Source organism: Megalopta genalis, chromosome 9 (assembly GCF_051020955.1).
Source record: "Megalopta genalis isolate 19385.01 chromosome 9, iyMegGena1_principal, whole genome shotgun sequence".
NCBI lineage: Eukaryota > Metazoa > Arthropoda > Insecta > Hymenoptera > Halictidae > Megalopta > Megalopta genalis.
In genome coordinates, this window is record NC_135021.1 from 13,039,888 (window position 1) to 13,059,002 (window position 19,115).

Genomic DNA, 19,115 nt, shown 5'->3' on the forward strand with positions numbered 1-19,115 from the left:
GTCGCATCCGGAATCTACGACTGCATTCTTCCGGAACGACGCACAGTGTTCCGTACGGCACTAGCTGGACGAAATTCCAAAAAAGGTGTTAACGGTAGTCTAGATTGTTTCTTTTCTTTTTTTGCAGGATTCGATACGGAGAAACTTGCGTGCGGTGAGTCACCGTCGATGTCGTACACCTCGTAAAAGATTCTGCTGTACGCTCTCCGATCTTGTCACTTTTTTGCCGGAAGCACCGTGCCGTGACAGATTCGTGGGGATTGTCCGAACTGTTATTGATAGAATGACTATTCTGATCTACTTGTAAGGATCGTTAATGATTACTAGACAGTGGATTTTATGCGTTCATGAAAGAAACAAGTCGATCGAATACGAAACAATGAAAACATTAAAAGAATCGAACAGTAAAAGAATAGCTCATTGAAACGAGTAAAGAACAAAATCAATGTCTATGTGGCTCCTGTAGCTTGTAATCGGAGCAAACAATTTTTATTTTGCATAAATATCCGCTGTCCAACGATTACAGTCTGTCGGTGAATGTACAAAATCTTGTAAGAAAAAAGAAAGAGAGAGAGAGAGAGAGAGAGAGAAAGGGAGAGAGCAAAGTGATGCGAAAGGTTTGGAAAAGTTTTGCACGCTGGTGTACGAGAATCGAAGATGCTCGGTGTAACGAGTACAATGTTAGCACACGTAGATAACCGAAGACGTCTTGTTACGCTTCCTCCAGCCAGTGCGCCGAGTGCAACGATGCAGTCGTAGCCACAGAAGTTGCCGCACTTCTTACAAACGAGACTTCTCGAATATTCTGCGTTGCCACGACGAACCGTTTCGGCGTGGTCTTTAATTTACATATTTATAAACCGTCGATACTTTGATCCCCTTTGTTACACACGCTTCTTGACAAAATAATCGAATTGCTATGGGTATCCAATCGATTTACATATTCGAGATCACGAAATCTGGACAAACATTATCGAACGTCGTAGCGAATTCCGGGCGTTGGAACGACAAGGGTCGAGCTCGTAGTCTTTAGGGGGAGAAATCGAACCGAACTACTGCCGCTCGGACCGGTTCCCCGGCGTTTTTAGCATCGTCAACGAAAGGGTCGATCAAAGTTCATCCACGAACAATCCACGCAGCAATCGTCCAGATAATAGAACACAGAACAACACACAGGCCGTCCGTAAACGAAACGCAGGTACATTTGGTAGTGCAAGCGAGTCCATCGATCGTGAGACTCGGAGCATCATCCATAGGATCTCAGCTGGGCATAGTGGACGTTTTGGAACACGGCCAGTCAGTCAGTTCCTGAACACACCACCGGTCTTGAGGAGCCACTCACCTGTAGCCCTGTTACAAGCCTGCTTGGTCTCGATCAGCTCCTGCCTCTTGATCGCCTCGGTGATGCCGGTGCTGTCGATCGCCGCGGCCTTCTCCGCGATCGTGCCAGCAGCCGGCAGGATGCTCCCGGCGATGGTGTCGCCACCAGTCGTCGCGCGACCGCTGTTCCGTAGACCTAGAACGCCTCCAGGTCGTTCTTGGGCCGCCGGGGTGGCAGGCAACCCTCGCCCCGAGTCCGCCATCGAGCCGCGCTGCTGTTCCTGGAGCAAGCAGGCGCTCGACAACAGGTCCCACTGGCGTAGCTTCTCGCGGTCGAGCTCGAACGGCCCGGAGGCGGAGCCCGACGCTGGCCCCGCCCCCGAGCTCGGCCGGCCCGGGGGAAGGTTGCCCTCCTCTAAAAAATGATTCGCATCCTCGACGCTGGCTTTCCTGTAGGCCTCGTTCTGAGGGTCCCAGACGTAGCCGCCGGCGTGGATCCTATCCATGGACAGGCTCTCGTAGGTCAAATCGTCCACCGCGTCCTCCTTGTTGGCCCTCCGCTTCACCCGGGGCCTATCGCAGCTCTCCTCCGAGAGGATCTCCCGCCTGATCACGCTATCGTTCACGTAGGTGGCGCCCCGGGTGACTTTGTTCCTGCCTTTAGCGTCGGAAGAGGATGCGGTTGGTCTGGGCGGGCTGTCCAGGTTGTCCAAGGACCTGGCATTCCTCAGGCTCACGCGTCTCAGGCTCTCTCGCCACAAGGAATCCTGTTCCCAAGGATCCTCCGCGCTGAAGTTGCTACCGGAGGCTATATTGCTGACGCTCTGCTGTCTCTCCTCGATCTGCGTCGGCTGCACAGTCGCTACCCTGTTGCTCCTGTTCCTCTGCTCCACCAGGTTCTGCAGGCCAACGTCGTCCAGCAGACCTTCCAGCGATCTCGACCTTCTATGCGAACTTTGCGCCAGCTCGTAAGTCTCCCTATTGTTCTGATCGCTCGATTTGTCTCTGAGTCCGTGAGGATACAGGTTTCTGGTGTTGATCTCCGGAGAGGATATATCGGGCAGAGGATCGGTCGACTTCACCCTCCTCAAGGTGTCCGCTTCGTAGAAATTCTTCTTGTCCACCAAGTCCACCTTGTTCTCCGCCAGCAGCTGGCAGGTCGTCTTTCGAAGCTCGGCAGCTATGCGGCGGGCTTCGTCGATATCCTCCACCTGGATCTGCCTAGGCAGCTGTCTTGCAATGGGGTTGACGATGCGTCCGATGTCGTTGCGCTTGTTCAAGGCAGTAGCTGCGTCGTCGCGTTGATTATTTAGCTGAGGAAGACGAGAAGTGTGGCCTATCGGCTTGGCAGCCTCTATGTCGGCGGCACTGGCACTGGCCTGAAGGTCGGAGTAGTAGTAGGGAGCTCCGGATTCGTTTTGAGCACGCGTTTCGCTTGGTAGGTAGGACTGGGGGGCGGGGTTAGGCTTGGGCGTGGCCGCGGGAACGGGGTAATGGCTGGAGTCCTGGCTAGACGAGGACCTGTGGTTTGAGATCATGGAATAACGAGCGGAGTCTTGACTGGCAGACCTCGAGTGGCTCTGGAAGCGATCCGAGAAGGGACTGGCTGTTCGCAGGACGTTGGCCAGCAGGTTGACACCTGTGGGCGAGTGCATGCTTGAGGATTGTGCGCTGGCAGGTCGCTGGCAGGCCATGGAGGTGGAGATCGAAGCCACGCCCACAGAGTAGCTGGAGTCCCTGCTGTGCGACGCCGACATAAGGTTGTTCTGGGAAGTTCTGTGCAACCTGTCTCTGACTTGTTCATTATCGGACCGAATAGCTGGAGATATCCTCAGCGGGGAGAAGCTTGTGATGTTCTCGTAGTGGGCGTCCCCTGTGAACGACTGCGAGTGTTGATGGGAGGGCGGGACGTCGCAGACTCTCATAGAAGGTAGGCTGCTGGCAGAGCCCATCTTGCTAGTGTCGTAGCGCAACGATTGGTCGAGGCTGCCTAGGTTCGATTGTCTTGTGAGGTCGTGACAGGTAGTCTTCTGGAGCTTGTCCACCACCATCATGTTCTCGTTGAAGCCGTAGATGCTGTTGTAGCTGAGATCCTTCGCGTACAGATCCACGTTGAAGGCGTCGCGGGCTTGGAGCTCCTCCAGGTATTGGTCCAGGTCGATGCTGGCCCCATCGAATCGGCTGCCCAGCGATTCCAGTTCGTCCAAGCTGTCCAGGACCTCGCAGACTTCGCTGACAGGCCTGGTCTTTAGCTGCCTGTGTCTAGCTTCCTCTTCAGGAGTTCTCAAATCGACGGAGTCGCTACCTGATGCGCTCTCCAAGGATATTCGACTGTCTCTAAACGTGGAACTAATTGTGGCGTCAGAAAACCTTGAAGGACTCCTATGGGTCTCCACCTGGCCCATCGGCTTGTTCCATGACTTAGGGGAGTCCCTGTTCGAGCCACTATCCTTTTTCACTTGCGAGGATATTTTCTTTATCTCCATCGTCTCCTGCAGGTCCAGAGAATCTAAATCATCCAGCGGAGGTGGAGAAGTGGGGATTGGAGGCGGAGACACCAGCTCGCTGTCGGAAGAATCGTGCAGCTCCGCAATCATCGTTCGACTGGCACCCAGATAGTATGAGGCCGGCCTGAAGGTGTCGGACAGGCTGAATCTAGGATGCCTAGGTGCATCGATGGAGTCCAAATCTTTCGACGACTCGTCGTCAGCATCGGAGCTATCCGTCTTTAGAGTGGTTAGAATGTCTGGCAGGTCTGATCTTGAGTGCATAGAGTCCTCGTGAGACGTCCTCTTTTTCAGGGACACATTACTGCCTTCTTGCTCGTCCTTCTCCGATAACTGACTGACCTCCATGTAGACCGGCTCCATTTTGCTGTCGGACACGCAGACGAACTCGTAATGGGGCGTGTCCAAAGTCGAATATTCGCCAGAGTCCAGTTTCCTATTGTCATCATTCGGCGCTAACAGTGACCTAGCGATGCCATTTTGCGCCATTTCTACGTAAGAGCTCTCCTCGTGGCCTAGATTAGCGAACAGACTCTCCATCATCTTCGGGTTCGGTCGATCGTCGCAGTTGGGGTCCAGGATAGACTTCCTAGGCGACATAGGCAGATAATGCTCTTCGGGGCAGATGTCCTCCTGCTTCATTTCTGAACTGTCCTCGCCACTCTCTCCAGAAAACTGATCACCATGGGTGAGCAAGGATTCTGTGACGCTCAATCTATTGCAACTGAAGTTCGGCTCCGCCTCCAGGTCTTCGGGAGACCTGGCTCGCTCGTCTTGGGACGTGATGCTCTCCCTCGATACGGGTCTCTTCTTTCTTCGAAACGAGGCGTCCCCCTTCTTCTTCACCCCATCGGAGTAAAACTTGTCTTCGTCTACAACCACGGGTACTACCTGATCCACCTCGAGCTCCGCCTCCTCGGCACGCACCTCCCCTTCCTCGCTCTTGTCTCGTTGGTCGAGATCGCTGCCGGTGTCATACAGCAACGCCTCCGAGTCGCTGAACACTCCCCGATGCTTCACCTCCTGCCGCCTATTATACTCCTGCCTCTGAACCTGCTGAGACTTCCTCTCAAAGTCGGCCAGCAGGTCCTTCACCGACTTGTTGCTGTCGGTGGACGCCTGCTTGGCGTGGCCGTCCCTGACGCCACGCCCTTTCGACTCCGGAGGCTCCGCCTCTCCCAGAGCAAAGTTTCGGATGCTCGAAGGATGCTTCTTCCCAGAGTCTAGCCTCGATACGAATGCTTCCGTGGTTTGCAACGGAGACACCTTCAGTGGCTCCTGCATGGCCAGCACTTCCTTTACCGGCGTTGAGCTATCCATGCTCAATTCGAACGATCTGATTCTGCACTGCACCAGGTTCCTAGGCTCCGGTGGTTCCGCCTCCCGCGACTCCATCCACCTACATTCCGCCTCCCTCGATTCCGCCCCTTCTCTGGGCCTGATGTATTGATAGGAGAACTCCTTGATCACCTTGCTCTCGTCGATGTTCGAGTCCCAGTCTTCCAGTCCGCTCTCCCTCTTCGTGATCCACTGGACCGTCTTCTGCGAGGGCCAAGACTCGGTCGCGTATCCCGTGTTCGGCACCACGGTTTTCTTCGTGATCTCGTCGGTACCGTAGGCAGTCGACGTCTTCAAGATTCCGGACGGTCTCTTCTTCAATCCGTCGTCGAACGAGGTCTCGAGTTCCTGGTCCATGTTCATTAGTCCTCCTGGATTTCTCGATCTCTCGGTAGGGCAGGATCGCTCCGCCCTTTGAGGGGAGGGGAAGTTGACCTCCTCGTAGCCGGCGTCGGGCGGAATCCCGCCCAGATTCGGGAACTGGGAGGGGCTCGGTTTCCTGTCGGCCGGGCCTCGAGGAGCGCTCATCGTCTGTCGGCCCGCCCCCGACACGCCCTCTTCGCCCGCGAGCACCGATGAACGACCGTCTCCCACCTGCCGGGGGCTCCTTCCTGCATGCGAGGGTCTGCGCGTGCGTTTCCTCTGGACATCGCCCAGCTCTGATTCGTCCGTTACAAAACAAACACACGAGGACGATCGTTACTCACGTGTCACGATTAAGTACAGTCCACCCAACCCTCTCGGCGCACTCCAAGCTTACGCCGAGCTCTACCAGGATCGTTGCGAGCATGATCGGATCGGAAATTTATCGCTATGCGCGTTTTCAGCAAAAATAAGTGTTAGAGATTTGAACAATTGGTGAATTAAGTTCGTGTCGTTACAGCTCGGATTGATTCATGAATAAAATAAATTTGCTTTCGAATTTTATATAATATTTAATATTTATTAATGTTGTTTAGTTTAAGCAATTTTGGACGACTGCGACGACTAACCCTTTCACGGCGATGTCTATTATGATCCACTGTATTATAATTAACTTTACAACGGTATCTTGTTCCCTCGGAGTAAAACTGGTTTTATCATTTTTTCGAGGATTCAGTATCGACAAAATTAAAACAATTCCTGATCGTTCGACCAGAGTTAACCCGTTTGACTATCCCTGGTTGAAAGACCTAATCGTTTTTTGTAGCTGCTACAAAAGAAGTAGTAAAACAAACGTTGCTACCAATTGCCTAATGAAAACGCAGTTTTAATGAAAAGAGGATACAAAAGTCATGAAAACAAACGTCGCGAAAGATTCTTTGACAGGCTAGAGATATTCTTTGATCGAAAAGAACTTCCACAATCGATCCCACAACGATCCTTGATCCGCTCGGCAGCGTACGCGGTGAATGACGAGCACAAGGCGGCAATGTTAGTGAACATACTCCTGGGCATGCCATGCGGACCCACAAATCGCATTAAGTAGAACTATCCGAGAAACGACACGGGTGTTAGATCGTAACGGACGGTTTTCGGTCGTTCTCGACGGTTAAGTATCCCGATTTTCGAGGGTGTTAATCCATTAATTCCCATCCACCAGTCACAGCACCAGACCCAACAGCAGCAAAGAGAAGGAGCCCCCAACAACGGAGAGAACATGTCATTCTTTCCCCGCCATCTCTCGTTTACTCGCGTATGTACACATACACGTATGCGGTACAGATATATTATAAACATTTCGATAGTCTCTATGTGTTCCTGCCACCTTCCGTGTCCACCAATAATTGTATCTACATCGACTCGTTCACTGTCCCTCGACGAGAGAGCCGATTACTGTCGCGATAGAGAGTAGAAAGACAGCCAGGAAGAGCAGAGCAGTTGTATAAGAGCAGAGACAATTCGAAGGTCGCTGGATCTCGATCGAGAAAGGGAGAGAGAGAGAGAGAGAGAGAGATATACAGACAGAGAGACAGCCGATCGCAGTTGATCTTTTCTTCCTTTCTCGTCAGGCCGCGTAGATCGTGTTAGTCGACGAGCACGTTGTTATAGTTTAACAAATAACAATCGGATGCGAGGGCGTTCTCGATGCACAGAAAAATCTCGCGCCTCCGGAAGGCGTTCGAGCACGCAACGATTGATTAGATATTATTTTTGGACGCAGCTCTTTACATGATTTATGATGTTCGGTGTCATGCGCAAGGCAAACGGTTCTCCTTTTTTTGCCGCGTTTCACGAACTCGAACTCGAACGAGGCAGTCTCGTGCAATGCAGAAAAGCATCTCGTTCTCTCGGCTCGTTTCGTTTCGTTTCGTTTCGTCTCGTTCGCGAGATACGTTCGTCGGGTTAGAGCGATGTTACGCATGAATTAGTACAGCTAGCTACTACGAGTCCCTTAACTCGCGGGTGCAGCGCGATCGTGGGACTCCGTCGGCTTTCAATTATCGCGTCCGGTATCCGAGAAAATCGATTTTGCAAACGGAAGATTATGAACGCCTCGGAGCAATTTTACTCGCGACTCGACAAGCGAATTTTTCTTCGAACCAGAGTTGTGCTAATTCGATTACGTTGTCATTCAATTGTATAGTTCAAACCTTTCAGTCAATTCAACTGCTAATTATTTTAATTACGAGTGTAATTCAAATACACAATGTGCAATTGAAACACGGTGTAACTGAAATACAATGTAATTAACATACGATGTGATTGAAATGCAATTCTTCTCTTATTACCTATTGATTTATTATAATTTTTCCGATTATATTTATATTTCAATTATATTTATATCTCAATTCGATTACATCGTAATTCGTGATTTTAATTCAACCACACGCCACACACACAATTACGAGTTACATCGTAATTTAATTAAATGGAGATCTGCATTGCGAATTAAAATATGATTGAATTATGATGTAATCGGATTACATCGTAATCATAATTCCTCGACTAATCCAAATTTAATTCTGCACAACTCTGTTTGGAACTATTAACGAAAAAATGAAATAACCGAGCACTTTTTGGAAATGATCGACTCGGCACGCTCTTCTATCAACTCAGTTTCCGTCTGCCCGCGAGAAGCTAATTGAACTCGTACGATTCTGAGGAAGCTTGAAATTTCGAAGGAGAAGCGAACAACGCGACGAAAGTCGGCGTGCGTCTGGCATAAGGACCTTGCCAGCCACGAGTGGCACGCGTGGCAGCCGGAGAACGTGCCGAAGTAACGCGTCGCGATCTTGAAGAGCTCGGCCTCGCCGAGGCGAGGCGACCCGTTTGAAGCAACGGCGACCGTATTGAGAGCGATCCTCGCGGATTCGAAAGTGCTAGATACAGGTTGTAGAAGAGCAGTTTTTGTTTCCGTGAAGGAGACCCACGAACGGCTGGGGCGAAGCGACAAAACTCAGATAAAAAGTTCAGGCGAGTCGTCCCTACCTTCGTCGTCGCTGGAGTAGCTGTTGTACCGAGAAACGTTCGCGACGGTGCGCCTTCCGTCGGTGCTCTTGCTGCGTACGTGAGGACGGTGACCGTCGTCCCGGCGCCTCGAGTGACGGCCCTCCGCGACCGACGCCTCGTGGGCGGCAAGCTCCAGCAGCGCCTGTTGCTTGTAGTAGCTCGACAACTCGTTCTGTGCCCTGCCTCTGGTCGCAGAGGCGGATGGTTTCCGGGTTAGGGGCGACTGCAGCATCCGCTGCTTCCACTCCAGCAGCCGCTTCATCGACTCCTCGCGCTGCAACGTCACATCTTTACATTCCCTGTGCTCTCCAACGGAGGGCAATAAATAAATCGAATAAATCTTTACCCAAGATAATTATCCGAATGCGTTCTTTTTATAGTCGAATATTTTATTCGAATAAGGATTCGAATAAGTTATTATTATTTAAACTTGTTCGTTGTAAGTTATTTTATCTATTCGTTCGAATTATTCTTTATTATTCGAATAATTCTTTACTTCTATTCTTATCTTATATAATAAGAATATATTATATATAATACAATATAATATAATATATATAATATATTTATTATAATAATTTATTATATATATAATATAATATAATATATATAATATAATATATATAATATATTTATTATAATAATTTATTATATATATAATATATTATATATAAGAATAATTCTTACTCTATTTTCTACATCTTTACTTTATTATTCGAATAATTCTTTATTCAAATAACTTATCCGAATCAAGGTTGTAAAATTACTTTGATAATAACGCAAATGATTGTCGACTGTTTTCGTTTTCACGTGATTTTGTCAGAATATATTTATACGGATATATTCAGTGTAATTCGGTACAATTTCAACTACTATTTTAAGCTAATATAAAATTATAAAATGTATTATTTTTTTAAAAATCGATTATTTTCCATACGAACTGCTGCACGAATAAGTTCTCGTTCAAATAAAAATCTTATTCGAACGAATTCTTACACAAGAAAGGAAAGGTCTTCGTGCTACCATAATATATATCTCTTTAGTAGCCGGTTCATTGAATAATTGAGAGCAGTTGCACAATCGTCGGCGAAATGATCCTCTATTGCGTCATTTCATGCGTTTATTTGGCGCAATTAAATCTGTATCGTAACATGCCCGTTCTAAAATCGCGCCCATTTAATGGCACATTCTAATGTGCGCGCTCGAAAACGAAAATTCGCACATCGCCGGAACAAATGCTCATTAACATGTACCGTGTTCCAATAATGCTCTCATTACAATTTCATAAATTCTAATGTACTGCAAATATCCGAATCCGTTTGTTCAATCCCGTGCAACAGTTTCGCTGGTCCTAATAAATGCGTAATAATTATCGGACTGCCGAAGTCTTATGCAAATTCGCCATTATTGCAGAAGGACATCAATAATCGAACCCGGTTTAATTGCACATTCTATATCACCGGTCCCGATGGAGATCTTCAACATTAAATATCGTTCCGGAACCAATTTCACCGAAGTGATCATTTAATCAACAAAACGAATATATCACGAAAATGTCTATCCACATAAAGCCTAATCTTTCTAAAATGATTTCTGATAACATTAATCCCCGCGTCGGTCTCTTATCTATCGAAAACAATTTTTAACGATGGAACCCTGATCCATTAATCTCGCTCAGCCTGTAACGCGCGATGCGCAAAGAAGATCGTCTATTCGGGGCGTTATGATCCATAAAGGATTAGGTGGATTAGTCAGGACGACAGGGATGATCGAACTAACCGCGGTGAAAGCGTTGTTACGGGACGGCACGCGGTGGAGGCGACTTAAAATGCAGGCACAGGTACAGCAGGCGCAGGTTGTACGCGGCTAAGGATGAATCATCGGTTTTGGCTGCGAGGCCTACGGAATTGTTCTGTCCGTCAGCGGTCGGACACGGCTCGGGATCACGCGAGGAAAGCGAGCGAACGACTCGTGAGTCACCTCATCGTAACCTCGCCGATTGCTACGTGAACCGGTAACGCGATCCCGGGACATCCTGTTACCTCTGCCGCTGGGTAAATTCCGAAATCCGCGGTCCGAATATTTTATCGTTGAGTTCATCCACCGTCTCGTGATCGGCAGGCTTCGACGGTTGCAAAGCGTTATTCTGTGGTTGATTTTGTAACTGATTACGAAACATAATCATTAACACGTTCCGTGCCACGTGTACCATCGATGGTACACGCTTGCATGTTTACTTAGTGAACTGAACAAATTGTTTACAAGAAATTTAGAACCGAAGAATCAATTTCCACCGCAAGAATGGACGTTGATAAGTTTTTGTTATGTTGTTATGTGTACGAGAATTAATAATTGCACGTAATACATCAAGTTTTAGTAAAATATCAAAGTGTGAAGATTCGAGTAAAAAAAGCTCGGCACGGAACGTGTTAACCAATCGATCGTAACTGGAATAGATCGGTAGGCATGATTACATTTGGCAATCTGCAATCGTTAATCAGTACACTGTGATCGCGGATTAATGATTAATTTAGCCGTTCTCATCACTTGCTATTGTGTCAGGACGAATTATGTATAGTGCATGCAAATTGTCTAAAGACTGTGCAAAATTATTGTTAACACTAGATTTACGGAACCCGTCAAAATGACGGGTCACTAATTGTTTAATTTACGATTATTCGTATCGTAAAGTTTATACGTTACTTATATGTTACTTTACTTTGTTATGTCTTACTATCGTTATGTTACTGGTACTTTATTCATATGTTACTTATGGCAAATATAAATTGCATAAATAACTCATAAACGTATCTTTACGATACGAATAATCGTAAATTAAAAAATTAGTGACCCGTCATTTTGACGGGTTCCGTAAATCTAGTGTTGATAATAATTTTGTACAGTCTTTATACACAATTTGCATGTACTATACATAATTTTTATTTTATTTTACATAATTTTATATTACTATACATAACGTTGTATTATCTGTTTTATATTAATTTATAAAAGTAACAATAAGACATTTATTCTGATTTTTAACGAGTGTTATTGTAATATGTTACTTATGGCAAATATTACAATAACACTTGCTAAAAATCAGAATAAATGTCTTATTGTTACTTTTATATATTAATATAAAACAGATAATATAACACATAATCGAAGAAAGTAATCATTACATGATTAACGATTACTATGTTGATCATGATCAACGTTTATATTTGCTGCGATTGTTTAAGTTATTCATTAATCATGATTACTTGATTAATTTAGTTATTCATTAATCACGATTACTCGATTATTTAGTAATCGTAATCATTAACAATGAACATGATTTCGCCATAATCATAATCGTTAATCAGTAATCAGATCACTTTTCGCCGAACTCTCGCGAACGGCGATGAAAAAGCAAACGATCACCGCATTAAAAAACTTAATCCGAAATATGAAGTACAATTTTCTATTTCGCGCCGTCGTTTTTCGTTTCCGAAAAGATCGAGCGCGGACATTCATCACGCAGAACATTCAATTTGGCGAGCACGGGGTACTCCGCGGAGGTTAAGAGGTTCGGTGTAAACATTCGCGTGGAGCTATTAGATCAGGAATTCTTTCGGCGGCGGTTTCGTAACGGCGCCATTGTACCGCCGCCACCTCAGGAAACAGGCTAATAAATCTATGTCGGCCGCTTATCTATCCACTAATTTCAATTAACCCGGTCGCCCCGGAGTTCGCCAGTCCGCGAGTCAATTAACTTAACGAGACAACTTTCTTAACTGGAAGGGACAACTCGATGACCTTGCTCGACAACATCCGTCAGGGCAACCAGCGATTTCATCGCTGACAATCGAGCTACGCCACTGAATTATTTCCGAGACATGAAAGCGATTTAACGTTCTTTACGGTGTTCAGTTCCAGGCATCTTGGTTTGACGAAAATCTATTGTATATTCTGAACGATGGGGAAACACGTGTGCGAAATGTCGATGCGAAACAGTGTCTAGATTTTCTCGGAGAAAATTGCAGAGAAGGCCTAATTCTTCTCGTAAACATTCTATCTGGATAATAATATTATAGATAATATTATTATTATTATTTAGATAATATTATATATATTAATAATAATAATATTATTATTATTTAGATAATATTATATATATTAATAATAATATTATTATTATTATTTAGATAATATTATATATATTAATAATAATATTATGCTGCGAGACATTAGCTGATCATGAAGTCCAACAAGAAGTCTTACGTTGGCCTTCTAGAACCAGCTTAAAATACAGCGTGGTCAGCAACTGGTGGCACGACCGACATAAGAGACAGTCTCCATGCAAAAACAAGTCGGAAAAAAGAATAACATTCGTTCATTTAAGGTTGCGTTTGCGGGAGAAACCAGCTGAAAGATGCCACAGGATCGCGTGTTTCGCGCCATTTTGCGTCTGTGACATGAAGTAGAATTGCCATGTCATGGCCAGACGCGACAATTTATTCCTATCGAATAGTTTCTACGACGAAAGTGATCTTAAGCTTTATTATGCTGCGAATTGGAACGAATTTTAGGTTGTACAACTTCTGAAATAATTGACTAAAGATACGCGGCGGGCTTAAGGTCGCAGTAATTGGGACATCTGCTGTAGAAACAGGACGAAATAGTGTTGCGTCCAGAGACAAGGGCCATAAAAAGGTCCCACCATTGGGGAAACCCTCTCAGGCCCCAACAAGGGTCAAGGCAGACACCCCCCTCCAAGGGGTGATTCGTGCCTTGACCAATAATAAACAATCTACCTCCATCCACGGGTGCTCTTCCACGACTTTCCAGCGTTGGAAGAGCATTCTTCCACCAGCGCTCGCAGAGAGTACAACACAAAAAATAAAGTTCTCTAAGACTACTAGAGACCCTTCCACGTCATTAATTTGCCGTAGGAAGCGCGAATCGAGCGTACAATAGTTCGGTCGCGCATGTACGTTAGGCGACTAACCGAACGTACGGACAAAACAAATAGAACGAACCGGACTCACCTGCTGGATCTTGCGTTCACCGTCCCTCGAGTCCTGCTCGGAGGATCGTTCGGCGTAGTCGTCTTCGTCCTGGTCGAGGGCAGCAGGGTGCCGGGTCCTCGGAAGTCTCGCGGACGCGGACCTGCAGAACTGTTGCTGGTCGTTCCATCGGCGGGCAGCGGCGCGAGGCGCGTGACACGTCTGAGCCACGTGAGTCCCCTGACTCGTGTGACTCGTGTGACTCGCGTGACTTGCCGGCCTGCCCCACCCTTCGTACTCCCGTGGAATTCTTCGCGGCACCGTCCCGTCCTCGACGTGATTCACCAACTCCCGGCTACTCGGCTCGTAGCTCTTCTCGCGCAAGGACCTCCTCAGCTTCGCCTCGCTGCTGTTCACCCTGCTCCCCGAAACAAACCTCTTGATACCATCAATCGACCCTTCGTCGCTACCCTTCGGATCGGGAGCGCTTTCTCGCGTCTCGCATCCTCTCAAATCTCTACGATTCTTTAACTAAGAACTATTCTTTGACTAACTGGGGCATCTTAACACATTGCGGACGGGGCTCTGCGCGTTCGACACGCCCTCAAAGACCGCACATTTTCGAACGCTCCAAAAACATGCTTGGCAAGTAACAGGAAGCGGATACGCACATTTCTGATTTGCATTTAGTATTCTTAAATAATACTATGTATACATAGTTTATATATCTGTTTATTATATAAGATTTTTTACATTTTAACTATTATTTATTATACAAATTTGAATATTGATTTAGAGTGGCTATAATGACTGATCATTTCTACATGCTTGGAATGATTCATTTGTTTCGCTAAAATTACTTAGGAATGCGGGAGGCTTCGTTACCATGGTTACGTAACAGAAATATTTGCGGCTGGTTGCTTGTTGCCGATTAAATAAAAAAAACATGGAAACGAGATATCTCGTGACCCGTCCGCAACGTTCAATTTGCTAAAAACGAGATATCTCGTGAGCCGTCCGCAATGTGTTAACGAGTACCTTGACACGTGAGGTCAAGGACATGATCCTCGGTAACTTTGATTTTCGACTTAATCGGCGGTCTCTTATTGTTTCCGAGTTATTTAAAGCGTCGAGTGCGAGGTTTATTATTAATCTTAACTACTATCGCCGGTCTTTGTGCAAAATAAAAACTTGTTAACTGAATCGCAAGAAACGGAAATGAAATGAAGATTTATTTCTTCTTTTAATAATTTTAATAAAGTGAAGAGAAGATGGTAATTTTATTAACTTTTTTCTGTTGCTATTTCTTCCAGCCATATTTCTCGTAAATGCATAAAATTCGCAGTCTGGTAATGATAATATGATTCTAAGAAAAATTGTAAAAGATGGATCGTTTTTAATACTCTTGTTATTGATTCGATCGAACTTGGACCTCTTCATTATTGAAGTGCGAAGTAAGAACAATTAATATAGATGTTTTCTCATCAATTTTATAAAAACGTAGTAAAGGTTAGCGGTCTGTGAGGCCGCCAGCAGTGATTACGTAAGTTTGAATAGATGCTGTAGATAAGGGAAACCTATGACGTCGACCTTAACCTCGATATACAGAGTGTATCAAAAATCGTGGTACTATCGGCCGGGCAGCGATTCTACTTGCAAGCATAAGTCGAAAAGAAGAGTAACATTTTCTCATTTAAGACTTCGCTTTCAAGAAAAATGAGTTGCACGATGAGTGAAATTAGCGTGGCTTGTAGTATGTAGTCGCGTCATTTGACTCCCCATTCGATAGATCATTTTGTCAAACCGATTTTTTTGAGAACAGAGTCTTAAATGAAAAGAGTGTTATTTTTTTATCGACTTATTTTTATATATAGAATCGCCTCTCTTGCCCCGGCTGATTGTACTACAATTTTCGATACACTGTGTATATTGCCAGGAACTTTACCCTAGGAAATGCTCTTTATAATTAAACACTCGGGACTCCAATTTTCTAGGAACCACCTCTTCGCATAAAGTTCGATGAAAAGATTAACCTTGGCCCGGAAGAAGTAAACCCGGAAAGTATGCGAAATAGAATTGATACGGATGTGGAATTGCACGTTGGAGATCCCGGCGAACAGGCCGCCGATAAACCGGTATTGCGATTAACAGGAAGAAGTTGATCGTAAAACGAAGAAGTTCCTGTCGGCAATAAGTCGTTCTGAAAGTTTCCGTTTCAGTGAACGCGAGGTGCAACGACCGAACGGTTCGAGGAGCTCGTCGATCGCGGATTTCTGAATGAAAGCGAACGTCTCTTTGATAGCTGATTTTCAGTTAGGCGAGCATTCCGCTTAACAAACCGTCGCGTAGTTCACGAACACGACTCTCCGATACTTTTCCCGCGGCCCCCGACGCGCCCTTGGAATTTTAATAAAGCCACGCCCAACCGAATCCTGGCGCGGTTCCAAGCTGTACATACTTGATACGACTTATGGCCATTCTGTCGACCATCGACAACGAATGACCAATAAAACTTCCGCTACGACTCTGTTATTTCAATTTTCGGGTGGATTCTTTTGTGATATTATGCGGAAGTAGATCAAATAATTCGGAAGTTATTCGGAGGTTCAAATTATACGGAAATATGTAGATCAAATTGTACAGAAGTAAACACAATTGTACGGAAATATGTTGATCAAATTCTTCAGAAGCAAAGCAAATTATACGGAAATATGTTGATCAATTTCTACAGAAGTAAATCAAATTATACAGTAGCGGATCAAACTATGCAGAAGTAGATCAAATTGCATAGTAGTAGATCATTTTTACGTGGATATTAATTCGTGAAAAAGAAGTACAGTGACCTCGAAGAAAACCGTGGCCATCGCAGAATCTTGTCATCATCGCTAGATGTAGAAATATATACATCAAATTCTACAGAAGTAAACAAAATTGTACGAAAATATGTAGATCAAATTCTACAGAAGTAGATCAAATTATATAGAAGCAGATCAAACTACGCAGAAGTAGATCAAACTGCACAGAAGTAGATCACTTTCCCGTGGATATGAATTCGTGAAAAAGTGCAGTGACCTCGAAGAAAACCGTGACCATCGCAGAATCTTGTTATCATCGCTAGATGTAGAAATATGTAGATCAAATTATTCAAAAGCAGATCAAATTATACCAAAGCAAATCAAATTAAACAGAAGCGGATCAAACTGTGCAGAAGTAGATCAGACTATGTAGAAGTAGATCAAACTGCACAGAAGTAGATGAAATTATATAGAAGCAGATCAAACTATGCAGAAGTAGATTACTTTTACGTGGATATTAATTCGCGGAAAAGAAATAGAGTGACCTCGAAGAAAACCGTGGCCATCGCAGAATCTTGTTATCATCGCTAGATGTAGAAATATGTAGATCAAATTATTCAAAAGCAGATCAAATTATACCAAAGCAAATCAAATTAAACAGAAGCGGATCAAACTGTACAGAAGTAGATCAGACTATGTAGAAGTAGATCAAACTGCACAGAAGTAGATGAAATTATATAGAAGCAGATCAAACTATGCAGAAGTAGATTACTTTTACGTGGATATTAATTCGCGAAAAAGAAGTACAGTAACCTCAAAGAAAACCGTGACCATTGCAGAATCTTGTCATCATCGCTAGATGTAGAAATATGTAGATCAAATTCTACAGAAGTAAATCAAATTATTCAGAAGCAGGTCAAATTATACCAAAGCAGATCAAATTAAACAGAAGCGGATCAAACTGTGCAGAAGTGGATCAGACTATGTAGAAGTAGATCAAACTGCACAGAAGTAGATCATTTTTACTTGAATATTAATTCGCGGAAAAGAAATAGAGTGACCTCGAAGGAAACCATGACCATTGCAGAATCTTGTCATCGTCGCTAGATGTAGAAATATATACATCAAATTCTACAGAAGTAAACAAAATTATACGAAAATATGTAGATCAAATTCTACAGAAGTAGATCAAATTATATAGAAGCAGATCACACTACGCAGAAGTAGATCAAACTGCACAGAAGTAGATCACTTTTCCGTGGATATGAATTCGTGAAAAAGTGCAGTGACCTCGAAGAAAACCGTAATCATCGCAGAATCTTGTCGTCATCGCCAGAAGCAATGTCTCAAAACTACTTTAAATCGTATTCAGTCGTTTTTGTTATCTCACCGTGGAAACTATCTTTGTCTGAGAACGAGCTGACAGCGAAACTAGGCTTAGTAGTTGTTTAGATATCGGTCGAACGTTGGGAAAATAAGAGAATTAGCGGATTAGACGATTTAGATCGGCGCCCTGCGGTATCTTAACGATGCTTCCTCTGCCGTCAAAGGGGTTCTCGAGGGGTTGAAAATGAGGGTTGACGTATGATCGACTCACTCGGTGTGCCTCTGCAACGACTGATGCGACATCACGTGCTGCTGATGGACGTGCTCGCGTTGTCCCCGTCTCAGCCCGGAGCACGAAGCCTCCGGCAACGTGGCTATCCTACTTTCGTCGGCCCTGTCGCGGACTCCCGTTAGCTTCGCCGGCATTGTCGCCCGTGAAAGCGATTGGTTCCTTTGTTGCTGGTGGTGCTGCGGCGCCTGGTGTAGATAAACCGCCGACTGCCGCATCTGGGCCGCGTATCTGATCCCAACACACCGAAAATAATAGCGTCCCATTGCAACGTTCGTCCGCTTCTCGTTCAATAGTTCTCGAGACGCGTCCTAACTAAGTAAGTTATCAGAACAAGAAACAGCCGCGGCTGTAGTTACCGTTCTTCGGAGTAGAAATATCCGTCGCTGGCGGCGTCGGATGGGGTTACTATGTCTAAACTCGACTTAGGCCTCTGCGGACGCCTCTGCTGGCTCAACGCGTCGTCGCAGTGGGTTGGCATTTGTTGCTGAGGCCTTCTCGTTGCTTCGTACTCCAAGAAATCGGCGCTGTGAGGTCGCGGCGGTGGTTGAGCACGGGGTTGCCTCATAATGGGCACTGTTTCACAGAAACGATCACGTTCAGCGATTAGCATTCTACTCGTGGTAAAGAACATTGGAATGTTTCGCTCTATTCATTGGCAAACATATGGCAAACTGATACAAACAAGTGAACCCTTTGCGCTCTCGAAACCGAATTAACGCAAAATTTAAAATAATTCTTCCGACCCACGGTTTCCCTATTTTATACGATCTAGAGAATTTTGTGCATATAAGATCGAATATTGCGACCCATGCAACCGCTTGCGCTTTCAACAGCTCTTTGAATATAAACGAATTTGATTAATAAAATTATTTTGAAACGTGACGTAACAATTTCTAATGGCGCCTCGGAGTCGCCAAGTCGAGTGCAAAGGATTAATTGAAGCGTTCATATTGTTCATTTCATAAACATTATTGAATTTTTCCCGGAATTTCTATTAAAAAATAAATATTATAATATAATCAAATATTCTAAGATCGTCACTGAAATAAGTGCAAACTGAAGTACTGTACACTGTACAGTAGGTTTCAACTTTTCACCAACGTTCTACGACCTAAAA

General features: G+C 45.1%; 1 protein-coding gene across 11 annotated transcripts in view; it reads right to left on the reverse strand.

Moving 5' to 3' along the window:
- Positions 1-19,115, reverse strand: part of LOC117220757 (uncharacterized) — a 376,568-nt gene that overhangs the window by 97,564 nt on the left and 259,889 nt on the right. For all 11 annotated transcript variants that reach the window (XR_004490342.2, XM_076524407.1, XM_033471026.2 and 8 more), the window contains 5 exons: positions 18,355-18,571; positions 17,978-18,226; positions 13,628-14,003; positions 8,577-8,871; positions 1,343-5,824 (listed from right to left, as the gene is read on the reverse strand). Coding sequence is in view for 10 of the 11 variants with exons in the window: in XM_076524407.1 (XP_076380522.1) it covers positions 1,343-5,824; positions 8,577-8,871; positions 13,628-14,003; positions 17,978-18,226; positions 18,355-18,571 (5,619 nt within the window). In the remaining variant the exon portion in view is untranslated. The remainder of the gene's footprint in view (positions 1-1,342; positions 5,825-8,576; positions 8,872-13,627; positions 14,004-17,977; positions 18,227-18,354; positions 18,572-19,115) is intronic.